We start from the raw sequence: 20789 nt of genomic DNA, 5'->3' as shown, positions 1-20789 counted from the left end.
AGAAAGACAGACCTTTAAAATTCTGAAAGAAATTGTTTCCCATCTAAAATTTTATGCTTGGCTAAACTGTGCACTTATTTGATATTAAAATAAAGATATCAGCTGGGCAGTGGTGGCACATGCCTTTAATCCTAGCACTTGGGAGGCAGAGGCAGATGAATCTCTGTGAGTTCGAGGCCAGCCTGGTCTACAAAGTGAGTTCCAGGACAGGGTCCAAAAGCTACACAGAGAAACCCTGTCTCTCTGCAAAACCAAATAAATAAATAAGTAAATAAAATAAAAAAAATAAAGATATTTAGATACACACGTTCTCAAAACTTTACCTCTTACACGCCTTTAATTAGAAAGCTCTCAGAAGGAGCTTGGGAGGTGGCTCAATGTGGGTTAAATGCTTGCCATGCAAGAGTAAGGGCCAGAGTTCAAATCCTCCACATCCACATATAAAGGCTGGGCATGGTGGGGCACACCGGTAGCCGTGGAGTTTACTGGCCAGCCAGACTAGCCAAAACAAGCTCCAGCTTCAGTGAGAGACCCTGTCTCAAAAAATAATGGAGAGTGATAGGAGCAGCTATCTACAGCCAACCAGCTGTGTGTGTGTGCATACATACATACACAGAGACAAGTGTGCGCGCACACACACACACACCACACACACACCACTCACACACACCACACAACACACACACCACTCACACAACACACACACCACACACACAACACACACACACCACTCACACAACACACACACCACTCACACAACACACACACACACACCATTCACACTCACACACACACACACACACACACCACTCACACAACACACACACCACTCACACAACACACACACCACTCACACACCATATACCACACACACACACCACACTCACACACACACACACACACACCACTCACACACCATACACCACACACACACACCACTCACACACACACACACACCACTCACACACATAGACATCAAAAGACAAACCCATCAGAAGATGAATGTTTAACCTGATTCCGGCATCCCATGGTGTCTACATGTACTGGACATCACATGGCTCCTCCATGAACACAACTTCTATGATTTTGTTTATCAGTTAAAATTAACTTTATAAAAAAAAACCCAGGCCAGGTGGTGGTGCTGCACACCTTTAATCCCAGCACTCGGGAGGCAGAGCCGGGAGGATCCCTATCAGTTTGAGAGCCTGGTCTATAGAACGAGATCCAGGACAGGCACCAAAACTACACAGAGAAACCCTGTCTCGGCGGGGTGGGGAGAAAGCCCACAATCTAAAAGAAAGTTACTACAGGTATCTCCTTGAGAAAGAGGAAAATCTGGAAGCAAGGACTAGGGGAACATGGACGGTAGGGGGCACAGCAAACTCCCTGTGCCCAGGTGACCTGGAAGGACACACAGGTTCCTAACCAGGGTCATAGGAGACTTCCGAGGAGGTGAATTTAGGCTTAAATCACTGAAAAACCAAACAGAAGACTATCTGGTGACCTACACCTGGAATCCCATCACTCAAGGCAGAGGCAGAAGGATGGCACTGAGTTTGAGGCCAGTGGGGTCTACATAGGGAGACCTTGACTCCAAAAACACAAAGTAACAACAACAATAAACCCTGTAGCACCGACATTTGTATCCTACATACAAATTCAGGACGTCCACTGTCACAGTTTCACAGATGCCAGCAGAAGAGGTGTTCCTGCCTCAGAGATGGGTAGCATACCAGTTCTCCTCGTATGTGCAGGGAGCCAGACCATCGGGCACATACGGTGGGCTGGAGCAGGAACGTGGAAGCCTGGTTCAGGGACCTGGCCTTTTGCTCTGAGGAGGATGGACTCTCTTCCTGTATGTGTGTTGTGCAGACTAAGAGCCATACTGCCCTATATCGGGTCTTTTCTGAAATTCCTGGCAAGGATAACTTCCATGAAAATCAAATGAATAGTTGTACTTAACAAAACAACCCATACAATCGCACTCCTCCCAATTTGTCATCCATTCTTTGCAGAAGAGACCCAGAGCCCGGGGCGATCCAGCAAGAGCGGGAGTGGTCCTGAAACTCCAGCGGGTCCCAAGGCGAGCTGCAGGGCAGGCAGGAACGTTCCCCTACCAAGTTACTTCTGGAAACCTGCAAACTGCCCAGCTGCAGGCCATGGGCCAATCACAGGCCACACCCTGTGGAAATTGGTTTCTCATGGTGTAATAGGTGATTGAACCTGGCTGGATATGAAGCACTCAGAGACAGAGGCAGGAGAATTGCCACAACTTCAAGGACATCTTGGTCTAACACGTATCCACTCTTCTGCCATTGTCATCTGCAAAGCTCACATTCACGAACAGCAAGAAAGTTACACACACACACACACAGAGTTTTTGTATTTATTTGTTTGTTTGTTTGTTTGTTTGTTTATTGGTTTCTCCGTGTGGTCCTGGTTGTCCTGGGACTCTTCTGTAGACCAGGCTGGCCTCGAACTCAGAGATCTGCCTGCCTCTACCTCCCAAGTGCTGGGATTAAAACGTGGGCCGCCACCCTGGCTTTTTGGATTGCTGTTTTTTGAGACAAGGTCTAGCTTTGCAGCGCGGGCTGGCCTGGAGTTTCAGCACGTGTGTCCAACTTGCAGCTACGAAAGCAGCCAAGCACAGCACCTTAAACTTACTGAAACATGAAGATTTAAAAACAAAAACAGCACTTGGGAGGCAGAGGCAGGCGGATCTCTGTGAGTTCGAGGCCAGCCTGGGCTACCAAGTGAGTTCCAGGAAAGGCGCAAAGCTACACAGAGAAACCCTGTCTCGAAAAACCAAAAAAAAAAACAAAAAAAAAAACAAACAAACAAAAAAAAAAAAGTGTCGGGTGGTAGTAGCACACACCGTTAATCCCAGCATTTAGGAGTCAGAGGCAGGAGGATCTTCAGGTTCGAGGCCAGACTGGTCTAAATAGTGCGTTTCAGGACAGCCAGGGCTACACAGGGAAACCCTGCCTGGGGGTAAAAAAAGAAAGAGAAGTTCTCGGTTCTCCCACTGCCGCGGGCCTGGGGGCGATGGCCCCTCTCCTGGTGATCGGGGCAGGGGCAGGGGCAGGCGCGCGATGTTTCAGGGTGCGCAAGGGCCCTGGGACACTGGTCCAGCCGGGCCTGCTCTGCTGCGCAGCGGGGGTGGTGGCCGCTTCCCCGCGGGGCAGCTCTGGCCGCACCTTCCCGGAGACCGTGGAGGAGGCGGGGCGCACGTCCCCTTATCGACCCCATCTCCCGTTACATAAGGCCGCGCCCCTATCTCTGCGGGCCATCGCCGCGCCAGCGCGCCTTCTCCCACGCGCCGGGGGCGCCTACCCGCTGCTCCCCGCACGCCTTCTGCTTGTCTTGAGGGGCAGGGGCGCGTTGACTCATGCATGCACCACCCGAGGTGTTTCCCCGAGCCTTCCCCCACCGAGGAGACCTCCAAGGGATCTGCCGCCCGCCCTGTCCTCCAGAATGAGAAACTGAGGCCCCAAAGGGGTCACTCATTCTAGGCAAAGAACTCCAAGACCTGTGGGGCTGCCGGGGGCGGAGGCCGGTGTCCAGTTCCCAGGTCTATAGACAAGCTGGGAAGCCTCCACTATGGACAGAGAGCTGCCGATGCTGTTCCCATGAGAAGAGAGCTGGGCAAGGCTAGGTCCTGCAGGAGGGAGGGCGCCAGAGTCCCTTGAGGACCTTTGTGAGAAGATGGAGGCTGGCTGAGGAGAAGAAACGAGTGGGGGGAAAATCTGAGAAAGAAGAGAGGGGCATGAAGGGGGCCGCTGTTGGCCTAAGGGAGGAAGTGGGTGAGGGTGCATCTTGAGTCACTCCCCAATAGGCAAATGCTGTGGCCTCTGCGGAGGGTGGTAGTTGAGGATAAGGAAAGAGGAGGGAAAAGGCCATGTGCTTGGCATCCCTGCAGCTGGGGGCTGCCTGCAGGAGACAGGCCCAGGAGCTGCCCTTCAGTCATCCGGAACACTCAGGGAAATTGGAGGCCCTAGAAGGCCAGCACTGCTTCTGCGGGGACTGGGAGGCAAGGGTGGTGGCCCCAGTCTCGGCCAGGTCAGCGAAGTCCATGCTCTCTGACCCGGCTGGAGTTGGAGCAGCCTGATGCCTACCCAACCCAGCTGTAGTGTGCCAGCAGAGTGGCCAAGAGAGAAGGCTGCCCATTGATAGAATTGGCATCAGAACAGTTTTACACGTGAAAGGTCTGGGGAATACCTGGGCTGGCTGCGTCACAATCAACTTTGTACAGTATGAACTTCTCTGGTCCCTCCCACTTGCGAAGCCGAGGAGCAGTGGGGTGGACGGAAGTGAATTTCCCTTACTCTCTCTGTCCTGTTTGAATTCTATGTCCTTTGATGAATTATGAGATGTGTTCATTGAAATTAAGGGGCGGGGGGGGGGGGGGGGGGGGGTAGAGAAAGAGAAGGAAACGTCCCAATTCTCACAGAAGACAGATACTGCCATGTGCCCAGAGGCTGCCAGGTACTTTAGTGACCCAAAGGGGTCAGCATTGGGCTGGCTGCCCAGGAGCTTGGGGTGGTGGCCACCAGGTGGAATTTTCGGGGCGAAATCTGGCTTTGCTGATGCCCACCTGGGAAATAAGCCACCGCTATCTTGGAAACTCTGTCCCAGACCCTTCTCAATAAATCCACTAAATCAGACTCTTTCCTTTAGACGGCACTGGATTTTCCAAAAAAGCTAAAAAAGAAAAAAAAAAATCAAGATGAGTAAAGATGTGGTTTTCAGATAATGCCCAACAAGGCAGCGACCAGGGGTGAGGCGTCACCACTTGGGCTTATAAAAGCTGCTGCCACAGGCTACGTCCACAAAGCCACCAGCTTAAGCCAGCCTACAGTTCTTCTGCGCCTTGGTTCTCTCGTTGGCTCTGGGCTTCATGGCGCTCTGGGTGACTGCAGTCCTGGCCCTCGCCTGCCTTGGTGGTCTCGCCGCCCCCGGCCCTGTGCCTCGGCCCATGACGCCCCCTGTGGCCCTCATGGAGCTTATTGAGGAGCTGAGCAACATCACACAAGACCAGAGGGTGAGTAACACACCTCCCCCTCCCCGGAAGACGTCCTGAGCAGGCCGGGTCTGGCCGTGTATGTATGATAGAGGGAAGAGAGAAGCTAGCTTGGGGGTGGGGGGCAACAGTGTGGTCAGTGAAGGGTCCCCCAAAGGAAAGACCTTTACAACTGGACAGATTTACTCCAAGAGAACCTGTGGAAGAGAGGTTTCTAGATGGGGAAAGCAGACAGCTCCCAGACTTCTCACAGTCTAGGCTAGTTACAGGGACAGGGGAGGGTTGGGATGTGAACCCAGAGCTTGCTAGGGTATTCAAGGAACGGTGAGCCAGAGAGTGCCAGGTGGTCCGTGAAGCTCCATGATGACCAGTCATTATCAAGGTTCTGCAGAAGGAGGGCCGAGAGTGGGGCTGGGGGATGCCCAGGATCTAGGAAAACGGGCTGCATTAGTTCTGGAATGCTGATTACTGTGGTTCCCAGAAACTGCCCTGTTTAACCAAAGTGGAGAGCTTTCTCAAAATGGCGGGGCCATTGGCATCTACCAACTGGATTTCCTACGCCACTGGCGTATGAGCTCACACCATTGATTATTGCTAAGCCTGGTGTTAGGCTGTGTTGTCCCTTCTGATAGCTCCAGAGGCAGGCACAGCGGCTTCGTTTTGTAAGGCTGGGGGAGGTTAATGCCACAGTCTAGACTCAAGCCTTGCAAGAATCATATGAGGCTTCCTCTGTGTGATCCTAACATAGCATCCCAGAGAACAGACTAGAGATACATCGGGCTCCTGCTGCCTCAGCCCCGGCTTGACCCAGTCGACAGCAGCCTCCCCCACCCTTCTACGAAACTGCACCCTGGCCTTCTCTGTAGGCCCCCATGCTCCTGGCCAGACTGTGGCAGGCTTCAGATGAGGCACTTTCCCTGCCGATAGCCACTCGAGGTTCCTCTCTCAGTCCCTGGACTCTAACTCCTGCCCCAGCTTACCGGGTTGAGGGGCTGTCAGGCCCGACTCTGTGCTACACTCGGGGTGCTTGTGGGCCTGGCCTGGCTGGGGTTGGCCCGTGACTCCTGCCCCCATTCTACTCATGGTCTCTTTGCTTCCTCAGACGCCGCTATGCAACGGCAGCATGGTGTGGAGCGTGGACCTGACAGCTGGCGGGGTAAGGAGCCCGGCTTTGGGATGTGGAGGCGGCTGTGGGTCTTGGCCTTCTTTTTTCTCTGAGCCCTCTTCACGCAGCCAGGGCTTTGCAAACCACCTTCAGAGCGACGCATGCCTGGAATATCAGAGTTTGAGAGGTTGAGGCAGGAGGATTACCATGAGTTTGAGGCCAATCTGGACTATATAGCAAGTTCCAGGCTTGCCTGGGCTACAGAATGAGATCCTGCTTCACAGAAAGCAACTGTAAAGGAGACTCTAGCTCAGAAGTTCTCAACCTTCCTGATGCTGCGACCCTTTAACACAGTTCCTCAGGTTGTGGTGACCCCCAACCACAAAATTATTTTCATCGCTACTTCATAACTGTAATTTTGCTACTATTATGAATCATATGTAAATATCTGATACACAGGGTATCTCTGATATATGACCCCCACAGGGGCCATGACCCACAGGTTGAGAACTGGGAAGCTACCCATTCACTCCTCATAATCTAGGCTCCTTCTGCGCCCCCCATACCCACCTGGCCAGTCCAGCTGCCTTCCGGTAACCTGAGCCAGGCCCAACACCTGCCCTCTCCTCCCACAGTTCTGTGCAGCCCTGGAGTCCCTGACCAACATCTCCAGTTGCAAACCCATCTACAAGACCCAGAGGCTACTGAGTGGACTCTGCACCCGGAAGTCGGCTGGGGTAAGGCCTGCTCCATCCCTCACTACTGCTAGCCTGGCTGAACATCCCACGTGTGTATCCACCCAGGAGCGGGTCCACTGTGGCAGTCGGGACCCAGTCTCAGGAGTCACTGGTCCTGGGCTTAAGGGCTCCCAATTTCTACCTGAGCCTCAGTTTCCACATTCGTAAAGAGGCAAAACCAGAACCCCCCTGGCAGGGACTTTTGGGAGCATTGTACGGGACAGTCCCTGGAAAGCCCCTGGTGAGTGCTGGCTGTCCGTGACATTGGCGTCCCCTCTAATGGATGGGCCTCTCTGTTGTCTTACAGCTTTCCAGCCTCCCGGATACCAAAATCGAAGTGATCCAGTTTATCACCACACTGCTCAGCTACTCGAGGCAACTTTTTCGCTACGGCACCTTCCCGTGACAAGAGAAAACCACAGAGACAGGCCCTGGTCACCTCAGTTGCGGAGCTGTTTTTCTTTCTCACATCCGACATTTCTTTGGGAGGCTGGGAGGCGGGTTGGGAGGGGATGAGATTGCCTCAGCTTTGACCTCGGCCTGTACCGCCTGCCTAGTGCCGGGGGACTCGGCCTGGCAACTTCCCCTGTCGGTCCATCCCTGTGCCTGTGGCCTGCTTCACACAGGCCAACTGAGGTGGAGAGCCGCTTGGGCACATTTCTTCTTGATCTTATTTATTATGGTTGTATGTTATTTAAATGAGTCTGTCAGTATTGGGGTGGGGGAATGGTCTGCTGCCTGCGCCCTGAGACGTGGGGCCCCAGCCCCGAAGCAGTGGGCCTCGGGGTCCCTGGCAATAATCACTGTACACACAATTCTGCTACCTCACTGGGGCCTCCGGGGTCTCGCCTCAGGCAGGGGACAGGAGGGAAGGCCACAGCCACAGTCCTGTCTGCCAGCCGGCAGCAACCAGCCCTCAGCCATGAAGTAACTTATTGTTTTATCCTTATATTTAAACTATTAAATAGGTTAGCAAAGAGTTAATAATATATGGAAGAATGGCCTGTTACACTTAAGGTGATGTGTGGGGAATGGCGGGGGGAGGGGAGGGCTTGTCATTGAACATGGACTGTCAAACTAGAAACTGGAAATAAAGATTGTGACAGATAGGCCTGCCTGCTTTTGCCTTCTCTTTTGGTCCTTGGGGATGCTGGCCTGTGGGCTCCAGACTGAGGAGGAGCCCAGGATGAGGCAGGCTTCTCAAAGGAGATAGAAGGGGTGTAGGGCAAGACCTGGGGTGAGAGTAAACCCTCTGGGCTGGGGGGGGAGGGGCGAGGAGAGGATACACCCCCTGTCTACTGGTGGTGAGCGGAGGGAGCTTGGGCCAGGAAGTTGGGGTTCAAGGGGGATGTCTGGAGCAGGCGGGGAACCTCTTGGGTATCTCCCGATGACTGGCCAGCTGTGTCTGCACCTCCCACACAGTCTCAGGTCTCCCTTGCCACAGTGGGAGGCACATAAGAGCCGGAGACGTGGTGCGGGCAGGAGGTTTGCCCAAGGTGCATGCTGGGGGGGAGCCAAGGCCCACATTGCCCTTTTCAGCAGCCACCTGCCTATACACACGGCTCTTGTCCACGACAGCGCCTATTTGGATGTTCTCTATTGATGGGGCATTCGCTACTTACACTCTAGGGACAGCCTGTTGAATTTCTGGACCCCACTCATCACTGCTCTGTAAGCCAGGATGAATCAGTTGACATGTGGGGGACTGGGGTAGACAGACGAGGCCATGGAAGATGGCACCTCAGGGCAGGTGGCCTGCCTCCCCCTTGCTGGCCCAAAAGCTGGAGTGGTGAAAGTATCTGCACCAGCAAGCCCTTGGGAGATGCTGCCCAGAGCAGAGAGAGACGGAGAAGGGTAGGGTAGCTCTGCAGCAGGTGTGGAGGAGGATTCAGAGACCACCCACACTCTGGATGACTGTAACACGGAGACTTAAAAGGTCTTATTAATGTTTTGTTTTGTTTTTTTTTCTTCCCGAGACAGGGTTTCTCTGTGTAGTTTTGGTGCCTGTCCTGGATCTCGCTCTGTAGACCAGGCTGGCCTCGAACTCACAGAGATCCGCCTGGCTCTGCCTCCTGAGTGTTGGGACTAAAGGCGTGTGCCACCACCGCCAGCTAAAAGGTCTTATTAATTAAAAAAAAAAAAATCAGGAGCCAGATATTGGGGTGAATTCTGAGAAACCAGAGAGACAGAACAAGCCACAGCCAACCTCACCTCACCAACTCCTCAGCTGATCTTGTTTCCTCAGACTGAAAGCCACTGAGTTCTCACCCGAATGGATCTCAGCTGAACTGCTGCTCAAAAGCCTCTAGTTCCTGGTCCTCACACCTTATATACCTTTCTGCTTCCTGCCATCACTTCCTGGGATTAAAGGCATGTGTGTCCTTCCCAAGCAATGACATGAGATCTCAAGTGCTGGGATTAAAGGTGTGTGCTACCATGCCTGGTGCTGTTCCCGGTGTGGCCTTGAATTTACAGAGATCCGTCTGTGAGTGATAGCATTAAAGATGTGTGCCACCACTGCCTGGACTCTGTGTTTAATCTAGTGGCTGTTGTGTTCTCTGATCCTCAAGCAAGTTTATTAGGGTATATAATATATTGGGGTACACACTATACATCACCACAAATGACAGGCAGGGGGGACCTTCCTGCGGCAGACTGGAACCTTCCATTCCCGTATTCACAGCCGCATGTCAGCCATGCAACACCAGGATGTGGCAGGAAGTCAACCAGCTCTTGGGGAATCAGTGTTCCCTTCTTGCCTCACTGCCAACAAAGGAGAGAGGGGAAGAGGCCACACAACAGCATTGGGGTCAGCTACTCTGCAAGACAGAGAGAAAATCCCTGCAGACGGGTGTGGGATGTGTGCAGCAGGGCAGCACCGGCTCCCGGGAGTGCCAAAGGGGTCACATTTGCCAAGGACCATCTGTGGCTGGCACAGCACCAGCCACCTAGACTAGGGACTGCAAGACATGGTACCAGACAGAACTTAGAGAGGTGGGGAGGAGGATGCCCTCCTCCATCCTTCCTGCTGGGGGTACTGCTAGGAAGTCAGGTGAGCAATGATCTGGCATCCTTCTCCGCCCATAGCCTAGAATCAAAAACTAGATGAATTGTTTTGTTTTGTTTTTTGTGGCAGGGTTTCTATGTGTAATAGTCCTGGCTGTCCTGGAACTCGCTCTGTAGACCAGGCTGGCCTCGAACTCAGAGATTCACCTGCTTCTGCCTCCCGAGTGCTGAGATTAAAGGTGTGCACCACCACCAACCAGCTTGGTTGGTTGTTTAAGAAAAGGGTGATGTATGTGTGTGTGAACGTGTGTGCATGTGCATATGTATACATGTGTATATGATGTGTGTGTGACTGTGCATGTATATATGTGCATGTGTGCATGTGTGTGTGTGTGTGTGTGTGTGTGTGTGTGTGTGTGTGTGTGTAAGAAACTAGAGGTCAACCTTGGGTGTTGTTCCTCAGAAACAATCCACTTTGGTATTTTTGTTTGTTTGATTTTTGTTTTCTTTTTTTTATTGTTTGTTTGTTTGTTTTGTTTTTCTGAGACAGGGTTTTTCTGTAGCGTTGGTGCCTGTCCTGGAACTCACTCTATAGACCAGGCTGGCCTTAAACTCACAGAGCTCTGCCTGCCTCTACCTCCTGAGTGCTGGGATTAAAGGTGTGTGCCACCACCACTAGCTGAACCTTGTTTTTCTATATAGGTCTCTCACTCACTGGTCTAGAACTGGCCTATTAGGCCATTGGTAAACAATCCCCAGAGATCCTTTGGCCTCTGTCTCCCCAACCCTGATGTTACAAGTGTGCATCATCCTGCCCTCTTTCTCATGCTTTTGAGGCAAACAATTTACCCACTGAGCCAGCTCCCCAGGCCCCAAGAATAATGCTTTTCTGAAAAACAGAAAATCATGCTCTGTGCATCTCCCATCAATATAGCTTCATCTTTACTCAGGTCCCCTCTACCTGACCAAGGTGTCAGCCAGTCTGTCCAAAATAAAGGAGATGGTTCAGGGGACAAACACACTTGCTGTGCAATCCTGATGACCTAAACTCTATCCCTGGAACCCGTGCAGAAGGCCAGACGCACTGGTGGCATCTGTAACCCCGGCATTGTTATGGTAATGTGGGACGTGAAGACAGGACAATTGGCCAGAAGCTCATGGGTCAGCTGACTCCCAAAGAAGATGGAATGCCAGGGCTGGGGAGATGGTTCTGTAGTCAAGAGCACTGGCTAATCCTCCAGAGGCCCTGGGTTCAATTCCTTGCCCCCACCTCCATGGTGGCTCACAACCAACTGTATCTCCAGCCCCAGGGAATCTGATGCCCTCTTCTGGACTCCATGGGCACTGAGCACACACGGTACACAGGTATGCAAACTCTTGTCGCATAAAGTAAATAAAATCTCAGCTGGGCATGGTGGTGCACACCTTTAATCCCAGCACTCGGGAGGCAGAGGTAGGCAGATCTCTGTGAGTTCAAGGCCAGCCTGGTCTACAGAGTGAGTTCTAGGACAGCCAGGACTATTACACAGAGAAACCCTGTCACAAAAAGCTTAAAAAAAATTTAAGATTGAAAGAGAGAACCAAAAGTTGTCCTTTGACCTCCACATGTACACAGTGGCACAGGTGCACAAGCACTTAAAAATGTGTACACACACACACACACACACACACACACACCACTGAGCATTCTCTTCTCTCCCTCCCTCTCCCTCTTCCCTTCTCCCTCTCTCGTCTCCCTCTCCCTCTCTCTTTTCCCTCTCCCTCTCCTTCCCTCTCCGTGTGTGTGTGTGTGTGTGTGTGTGTGTGTGTGTGTGTGTGTGTGTGTGTGTCCCGCAGCGATTCCAAAGGGAGCCTACCTAATACAAGGTGCATATGCAGCCATGCCAGGTCTGGCCACTAGGGGTCCACAGCGGGCTGCAGCCTCATCCCCACCACAGCCCCAGTCCTTCCCGCAGACTGTGCCTCCTGCAGGGGACCTGTGGTCCTCAATGGGGTGCGCTGGGCCCTTCAGGAACAAAGGATAACTTACATGGCCACAGAACAAAGCTGGTACACCTACCTGACAAGGAGGTGGCCCAGTCAGGAACAAGGAGAGGAGGAGGAAGAAAGAGGAGATGTGTAAGTTTGGGAGGAAGCATCCCCTAGCCCCCTGGGAAGCTGCTGGGAGCTTTCTCCCACACACAAGGGCAGCTCTCAGCAGTGCCCAGAGACTGGGGAGCTGAGAAGAGCTGGGGGCCCCCCGAGGAGCGGGGGAGGCAACGGCAGTCAGGGCGTGGGGTGAGTGGCCCCTCCGCACCCCAGGCTCAGGAGGTTTCACTGGAGGCGGGAGGGACGGGGGCTCAGGTGAGAAGTGAGATACCCACTCAGTTTCTGGTGAACTCAACAGCAAGCACTTCTCCTGGTCAGGCAAGGTGCTGAAAACACAGTCACTTCAAGGGTTTCTCTGAGGCCAGTCCCTGGGGTGGAGGAAGGGGAACCGGGCAAAGGACTGTGGTTGTCCCCTAGTGCTAAGGGCGGCTAGGAGGATGGGGCTGATCAAGCCGTCGGCTGTCACATTCACACCATAGCCAGTGTCGGTCCCTGCAGTCAGCTGGTCAGTGGAAACCAGCCTCAGCCCTGCTTCTCCCTACGGAGATGGTGGCAGGTGCCACTGGCCGTGTGTCCTGGCTTTGGGGCACCCTGGTTGTGTGGTCCCACGCTTTAGGCTGGTGGAGACTAGAGCTCTGTCCACAGTCACCCTCCCTCCCGCCACACACACACACTGCCCTCTCTTACTCTGAAAACTAAAGTCACGAGGTCTCATTATCTTCATTTCTCAGCTCCACCCAAAAGTGACAGAGAGCATGGCTTGCAACGAACTTTCCCAGATCAACTGATTTCTCGGCAGCCAGGGAGGGCCCCCCATGACGGGGCCATTCGAAATCCCAGAACCAGTTTTCTACTTACGACCTCACTTTCTGTTGCCCCCTCTCCCTTCCCCTCCACAGTGCCATCTCGAGTGGAAAGTGATCCCCTCACGGAGTGTCTAAGAAACGCCTCCAGCCCTGCCTTCCCTGGGCTGTTGTGTGGTCAGAGGTGACGCAGGTACCCAAATTAAATATAGCAGATCTCGTCATCTCCGCTTCGAGCATCACAGTGGACCAGTGCGTGGGGGCTGCGCAGCTCTTCCTGAAGCCCTCCTTAGGGAAGCAGCCTGGCTGTCCCCCGCAGCCTGCCTGTCCCCCGCAGCCTGCCTGTCCCCCGCAGCCTGGCTGTGCCCCGCAGCCTGCCTGTCCCCCGCAGCCTGCCTGTCCCCCGCAGCCTGGCTCCTGGCTACCTGGACCTGCAGCTCTGTAGTCCCTGGCCCTACTCAGGCCCACGCTGGAGTTCAGGGGACTTCAAAGAAGCAAAAGCAACCTCTCACGTACTCATTCTCCTGTGTTCTCGCTTCTGCTACATACTTTGTTATAATAAGTACACGTCCATTCCCCAGTGGGGCCACGGACAAAGACATTTACTAGAGAAAAGCAGAACATTCCTGAGCTTCCTGGAAGGGACAGATCGGGACTGGGGCTGGAGTGGGGACAAACAGTATCCTGGGACCCTCAGCTCTTTCAGGAAGGGATAGTGTTTGGGAAGGCATGGCCAGATGAGCTCTCTGCTCTCTGGGCCTCCAGGCCTTCAGATCCATGGTGGGTAGTGAAGACACAGGAGGGAAGTATGTCCAGGGGACAGACCCTCAGCTAGTTCTGAGGCTGAAGTAACACCAAGGTCGTGGGGACCGAGGAGAGTACCTGCTGACTTCAACAGCCTTCCCGATCTCTCTCGAGAACGTCTTCCCCGGTGTCTCAGGGCCACAGCCCACGCAGACACTTGTCCACACATGTGGCTGCTGTGGTTACCTCTTCCTTGGGCCCCGTGCTTTGGTGGAGTCCTCTCTGTGTCTGTGATCAGGGTCCCTTGTCCAGACTTTCTGAAGACACAGTTAGCCAAGGGTCCAGGGCAAGGAATTCATGAAGGATCAAATCAACTCTGCCTTCAAGTTCCATGGTGTCCTGATTGTAAAAATTGTTACTTGGGCCAAGTCTCAGGTGCCACTCTGAAGCAGAGCTCCATCCACCCATCCATCCATCCACCCACCCATCCACTCATCCATCCATCCATCCATCCATCCATCCATCCATCCATCCATCCATTCATCTACCCACCCATCCACTCACCCATCCATCCACTCACCCATCCATCCATCCACCCATCCATCCATCTATCCATTCATCTACCCATCCATCCATTCACCCATCCATCCACCTACCTATCCACCCACCCACCCATCCATCCCTCCTTCCCTCCATCCCTCCCTCTCTCCATCCCTCCCTTCATCCATCCATCATCCATCCATCCATCCATCCATCCATCCATCCATCCATCCATCCCTCCGTCCATCCATCCAGAATTCACTGCAGCCTTACCAGGTACCACTGATCTGGTTCCTGAGCACAGCAAGGTCAGATCTAGTGAGGCAGCAGAGCATCCAGCACAGGGGTGTCAGGCAGCTCTGAAGCCACAGAGAGAAGCCAGCCAGCGGCAGGGGAGAGCACGGGAATCCGAGAGTGCCTCACTCATGAGATAGGATGACAACAGAGGTCTGGCTGGACAGAACTCACGGAGAAAAGCTCTGGGCATTAGGAGGAGAGAGGCAGCGGGTGGGAATACTGTAAGGGCCCAGGTCTTGAGCAGAAGCAGCTGAGCCTAACTCCGGCACTCAGGAGGATCAGGAGTTTGAGGACTGTGAGAAAGGGCTCAGCTAGGCCATATCTGATTCAGGTTTGGAGTTTTTTTGTTGTTGTTGTTTTGGTTTTTGTTTGTTTGTTTTTTTGAGACAGGGTTTCTCTGTGTAACAGTCCTAGCTGTCCTAGGACCTGCTTTGTAGACCAGGCTGGCCTCGAACTCACAGAGATCCACCTGCTCATACCTCCCAAGTGCTGAGATTAAAGGCATGTACACCAACACCTGACCTGACTCAGGTTTTTTTGTTTGTTTGCAAGTTTTCTGATTCAGTGTTTAACAGAGCCATTTTGACAGTTGTGTGTTGGATCCCCCCGAGGTTTCCTAGTGGCTGTACCCAGCAGGTCTGCATAAGAGGATGATTGGGCCAGGGGCCTGGGTACCAGGTGTTTGGAAGGGTCTACACTTGGTTATATCTAGCAGGGGGCAGTCTTTTTGCCCTGCCCCCTGGCATTGTTATAAAAAGCCCTTTTGAATAAAGTTCTGGGCTGGTGGGTGTTGACCCAGGCCCTCCCGAGGCTGTCCTGTGTGTCTGTCTTTCCTCTCAGCATCTAGATATCTCTTTCTATCTAAACATTCCCCACTTCTCCCTGCTTGAGAGTTCCCTGGTTGTAAAAGTGGGGGCTGATCCCCTACAGTTGTACAAAGTGGGAACACTAGGGTGGGCCTGGAAGACTGCTCACCTGGCTCCTGCAGAGCCCCAGCTGGGAGAGGTGGGCAGACATATCAGTAGAGGGGTGAGAGACAGTCTACTTCTGGAGAGGTGTGTGAGCAATATATGTGCAATTATGTATGTATACCTCTATATTATACAAAGGAAAATGCATGAAATATGTGCTGCACGTTACTACATACATACGGTTTTCATGATTTTTCTATTTGGGTGCGGGGAGCTGAACTCAGGTCCTCATGCCTGCTCAACAAGTTCTCTTACCCTTGAGACATCTTCCCAGCCTCATACATTTAAATTTATTATCCATACACACTTTTCTGCAGAGCTAGAGGAGAACCCAATGCTCTACACATTAGCCGAGTGTTCTACCACAGAGCTACATCTCCAAGCCCCATATCAATTGTTTTGTTTTGTTTTGTTTGTTTCTAATGTTTGTTGTGTTTTCTGAGACAAGGTAGTCCTGGCTGTCCTGCAGCTTGCTGTGTAGACCAAGCTGGCCTTGAACTCAGAGAGATCCTCCTGCCTCTGCTGCCAAGTATTGGTATTACAGGCATGAGGCCACCGTGTCCAGCCCCCCATATCAGTATTTTTTAAATCTTTAACTTTTAAAACATCATGTATGTGTGTGTGCATTGTCCCCAGGAGGCCAGACGAGGGCATCCGATCCCCCAAAGCTGGAGTTACATCCAGGTGGTTGTAAATCACCTAATGTGGGTGCTGGGATCCTAACTGGGTCCTCTGCAAGCATAGTACACACTCCTAGCTGCTCAGTCACCTTTGAGTCACCAACAGCTGAGTCACCTCTCCACCTTCTAAGAAATGTATTATAAACTGGGCCATGGTGGCGCATGCCTTTGATCCCAGCACTCAGGAAGCAGAGGCAGGCCGATCTCTGTGAGTTCGAGGCCAGCCTGGTCTACAGAGCAAGTTCTAGGACAGCCAGGGCTACACAGAGAAACCCTGTTTTGGGGGGAAAAAATTATTATAGAAAATTTCCAACATTTACAAAAGTACCGCTCTGGTGTCAGTTACCCACCGCAGTGGTTCGCATGTGAGGACCAGTTTTGTCTCATCTCCACTCCCCTTACTCCTCTGACTACATCCGGAACCCAGGTGAGAGCAGAGGCTGGGATGGGCTGGATGCAGCAAGTGTGGTCTGTATGTCCTAAGCGCGAGAAACCTGAGCTCAGGGGGACTCCATCAAAGCTGAACTATGGATGCCAGGTGCCTCCCTGAAGCCTGAGCATGGCGCAGCCCGCTCTCCCTAGTGTGAGGCCACACCACAGGCTCTAGGTCATCTCGATCTTTCCATCCTACCTCTGTTCCCCCTGCACCCAGGGGCCACTCTGCTGATGTCACCGTTTTCTCAATTCATCACTCTTATCTCCCATCACCGTGACCCCTGACCCCTCACTTCTGCTCTTGAGACTCTCGCTCCCTGGGGTTCTGACCCTGCCTGTGCACGGCTCCTGGTCAGGTCATCCACCCTTCTGTCAGCATTACTGTGGCTCGTGGGTCACTTCTTGGTTTTTATTTCTTTTTCTTTTTCTTTTTCTTTTTTTTTTCAAGACAGGGTTTCTCTGTTTTATGGGTTTTTTTTGTTGTTGTTGTTGTTTGTTTTTGTTTTTGTTTTTTTATTTTAGTTTTGCACCTTTCCTGGAACTCACTTGGTAGCCCAGGCTGGCCTCGAACTCACAGAGATCCGCCAGGCTCTGCCTCCTGAGTTCTGGGATTAAAGGCGTGTGCCACCACCCCCTGGCCAGTGGGTTTCTTCTTACCCCCTCACGTCTCACAACCCAGTAGAACGCTGTCTGTGGAAACTCCTCCATGCTCAGAGCTACAGTGGCCCCTCAGTTCAGCATTGCTGACCTCTGACACTAGCTTGCACCTTCTAAACTGCCATCTCCCAGAAGGGCAGCTCCCTGGGCCAGCAACCTAGGTCACCAACAGACAGCTGACCCCTCACTCACCCCTGAGTGCATTCAGTTCAAGTACATTGCTCCCACAGCTGCGGCAGCGGCGGCGGATGATTACAGCTGGGTTGGGAGTGGTTTTGGTTTTTGTTCTCTAATGTGTTTATGCTTGTGTTTTTTCCTAATGTTCCAGGTACTACATCAACACTTGATGTTTATTAACACATATAGTTTTTCCCACACCCCTATTTTAATGTCAGCCTGGCTTTCCTGGACACCCAGACAGAATAATAACTTTCCCAAAGTCACTGGGAGAGTCATCTGGAGCTGGATTCAGAGGAGGCTGACTGGAGTCTTTGTGTATGCATATGCGTGTGTGTAGGTGTGTGTGCACACATATGTGTGTGTGTACAGAATTGTGTGGAAGTCAGAGAACAACTTACAGGGAGTCACCTTACTCCTTCCTCTGTGTGGACCCTGGGGATTAAACTCTGGTCATCAGGCTTTGATCCACGAAGTCATCTCGCTAGGCCTCAACTCTGGGTCTTTTGTTTGTTTTGTTTTTGTTTTTCAAGACAAAGTTTCTCTGTGTAACAGCCCAGGCTGTCCTGGAGCTCACTCTGTAGACCAGACTGGCCTCAGACTCACAGAGATCTGCCCGCCCTTGCCTCCAGAGGGCTGGGATTAAAGACGTGCGCCACCACTGCCTTGGTCTGACTCTGAGTCTTAACTCGGACACGATGCTGCTGAGCCATTTGAAGCCACGGGCTCCTTCCCACTCTCCCACTCTGTGGGCTCCCGGGACCAGTGCAGATTCGAACTGCCCCCCTCTGCCTGGTCTCCCTTCCAAACACCCTTCACTTCCACCAGGGCGTCATAGACACTACACCATAGGCCCACACACACGGCTCTCCCACACGCTGCCTCTCGCCTGGTCCTCGCAATGCCAGCCCAGCTCCTAGCCTCTGAAGAGCTGGAAGGGGCGTCTTCCTCAGCTGCAGGGAGAGAAGGGAAGGCAAGCCTCGGCTCAAGTGAGCGGGCTGTGAGGACACCAGACCCGAGGACACAACTGTCCTGGTCGGTTCTGTCCCTTCCTCGTCCGCCGTGCCTGTGACAGCGTGGCTTGACTGATCTAGTGGCAGGTCTGGGCATCCACCGAAGTGAGTCTGCATGGAGCTGGCTTCTCCAGAGACCTCTGCATGGCAGAAGGAAGGTGACACTGTTCTCTTTGTCCCATGGGCTGTGAGGACGCCAAGTTTTCTCCTGGAGTGACTTGGCAGGTGTCGGAAGGCCAGCATGGCTGCATCTCAGCATTGCACCAGCCGAGTTCCAGGCCCGCGTCAGGGTCCACGGCGCAGTCTGTGCCCGCTCCAGCTGCCCCCTCAACACTCCATCTGCACCCACCTCCCTTGACTGAATAAAGTGCCCACGGCAAGAGGGAGTCCTCTCCTCCTCCACGGTGCAGGTCCATGAAGCTGAGGGTTGAGGAGACGACACTCCAACCCTTCAGAAACAAGCGTGGGGCCCAAAGACTTAAAAGAGATCCATATGGGAGGGGCGCGTGTGGACAACGTTCAGGTGACAAAGTTCCGATGCCATTCATCCACCCAAAATAAGGTGAACTACGAAGTGCCCTGACACAGAACCCACTGTGTGCGAGTACTTATCTAAGTACCTAAACTTAGTACTCAAGACAACCTCAAAAACCAAGTACAGCTGCCACTCCTCAGTTTAGGGAGTGTGGCTGAGGATATGCCCAAGGTCCCGTGCGAAGGTACAGAACATCCAGGCCTAACAAGCTGCTGAGGCCGAGTCTTCTTTCTTAGTCATGGGTTGACAAGGGCTAACTAAGCGCCTTCCACGGCTCTCTGGGTGCTCACAGGAGCCCTAGAGGGAGGAGGCACACAGCTTCCTCTTCACTCTGTGGAAACTGAGACCCAGAGTTAACGGTCCTCCCATGGTCACAGTCACAAGGAGCTGCCTGCTGGACTCCACACTCTGGTGCACATGACTCCTCAGTGGCCCTCGGATGGGGTCTGTGACAGTCCCCTTCCCGCCCTGTCCAGTTGCTGCCCACAACTCCTGCAGACTGCCTTCCTCTCTCTCCTTCGTCCCAGACAGGGCAAGCACCAACTTTTCTGACCTCTGCCTCATCAGCTCCATCCACAGCCACCTGTCCACACCTTCTGAGCGGTGTGGACGATCCCCTCCTACCCTTTGGGAAGACTTGTTGGTGTCTTGGAAGTTCACCCACGTTTCTCTGGCCTCATCCAACCATTGAAACTAGCAAGATAAACCAAACTTGGCTCCTGAGCGGAGAGTTTCCACATTCTAGCCCTTTCTGACTCAGCATCGTTCCCACACGGCCACAGTGGTTAAGTGCTCAGAGGGAAACCCGAGTGGCTGTTCTTTGCCTCTGGGACACTGTGGGATCCAGCTCTCCCCTCACGGTCCTGCTGTGTCCCTTCTTAGCAGGGTTCCTCCAGCCAAGGAGGATAAGCTCCTGCTGGGTCTCATTTTCCCCATGCCTCACCCCTGCTCACTGCAAGCTTAACCCCACCTCTGCTCACTGCAAGCTCAACCTCACCCCTGCTCACTGTAAGCTCAACCCCACCCCTGCTCACTGCAAGGTCAACCCCACCCCTGCTCACTGCAAGTTCAACCTCACCCCTGCTCACTGCAAGTTCAACCTCACCCCTGCTCACTGCAAGCTTAACCCCATCCCTGCTCACTGCAAGTTCAACCTTACCCCTGCTCACTGCAAGTTCAACCGCACCCCTATTCACTGTAAGCTCAACCCCACCCCTGCTCACTGTAAGCTCAAACCCCCCACTGTAAGATCAACCCCACCCCTGCTCACTGTAAGCTCAACCTCACCCCTGCTCACTGTAAGCTCAACCTCACCCCTGCTCACTGCAAACTCAACCCCACCCCTGTTCACTGCAAGCTCAACCCCACCCCTGCTCACTGTAAGCTCAACCCCAGCCTCACATCGACCCAAGCCAAACATCTGCTTATCCTAGAAGCAACCTGCCAAATGCTCTTCTCAAGAACCCCACCCTTGGCCTGGTGGTGGTGGTGGTGGTGGTGGTGGTGGTGGTGGTGGTGGTGCACGCCTTTAATCCCAGCACTCAGGAGGCAGAGGCAGGCGGATCTCCGTGAGTTTGAGGCCAGCCTGGTGTACAAAGTGATTAATTATGAAGTACCCTGACACAGGACAGCTAGGACTACACAGAGAAACCCTGTCTAGAAAAACAAAAACAAAAGGCAAAACAAAACAAAGAACCTCATCCCTTTCAGGATGGCTCTTGGTTCAGTTCCCAGCACCCAGAAGGAGGCTCATACATTTCCAGGGGTTCCAACACCCTCTTCCAGCCCCAACAAGCACCAGGTATGCATTTGGTACACACATGAAAGCAAAATACTCAGACACATAAAAAATAAAAATAGCCGGGCAATGGTGGCTCATGCCTTTAATCCCAGGACTGGTGAGGCAGAGGCAGGCAGATCTCTGCGAGTTCAAGGCCAGCCTGGGCTACAGAGTGAGTTCCAGGATAGGCTCCAAAGCTAC

At 53.0% G+C, this 20789-nt stretch overlaps 1 protein-coding gene and 1 long non-coding RNA gene across 3 annotated transcripts; one reads left to right on the top strand and one right to left on the bottom strand.

Moving 5' to 3' along the window:
* The first annotated feature begins 4395 nt into the window (after window positions 1-4395).
* Window positions 4396-7410, top strand: Il13 (interleukin 13). Of its 2 annotated transcripts, XM_042283992.2 has the most exons (5): window positions 4396-4485; window positions 4678-5041; window positions 6123-6176; window positions 6761-6862; window positions 7170-7410. In XM_042283992.2, the coding sequence occupies exons 2-5, from the start codon at window positions 4898-4900 to the stop codon at window positions 7266-7268; spliced, it is 399 nt and encodes a 132-aa protein (XP_042139926.1). In that variant the 5' UTR covers window positions 4396-4485; window positions 4678-4897; the 3' UTR covers window positions 7269-7410. The 2 variants fall into 2 exon arrangements, with proteins under 2 accessions (XP_042139926.1, XP_076434486.1); XM_076578371.1 differs by lacking the exon at window positions 4396-4485 and having other exon boundaries at window positions 4495-5041.
* LOC121831788 (uncharacterized) lies at window positions 4449-12921 on the bottom strand. The gene is made up of 3 exons (XR_006075367.2): window positions 12644-12921; window positions 6001-6290; window positions 4449-4701 (listed from the first exon to the last, which is right to left on the bottom strand). It is a non-coding gene; the product is annotated as an uncharacterized LOC121831788 (long non-coding RNA).
* Window positions 12922-20789: the final 7868 nt, after the last annotated feature.

The sequence above is a fragment of the Peromyscus maniculatus genome, chromosome 8 (genome assembly GCF_049852395.1).
Source record: "Peromyscus maniculatus bairdii isolate BWxNUB_F1_BW_parent chromosome 8, HU_Pman_BW_mat_3.1, whole genome shotgun sequence".
Lineage (NCBI taxonomy): Eukaryota > Metazoa > Chordata > Mammalia > Rodentia > Cricetidae > Peromyscus > Peromyscus maniculatus.
The sequence above is the reverse complement of the archived record's forward strand: the minus strand, read 5'-3'. Positions and strand labels throughout refer to the sequence as shown.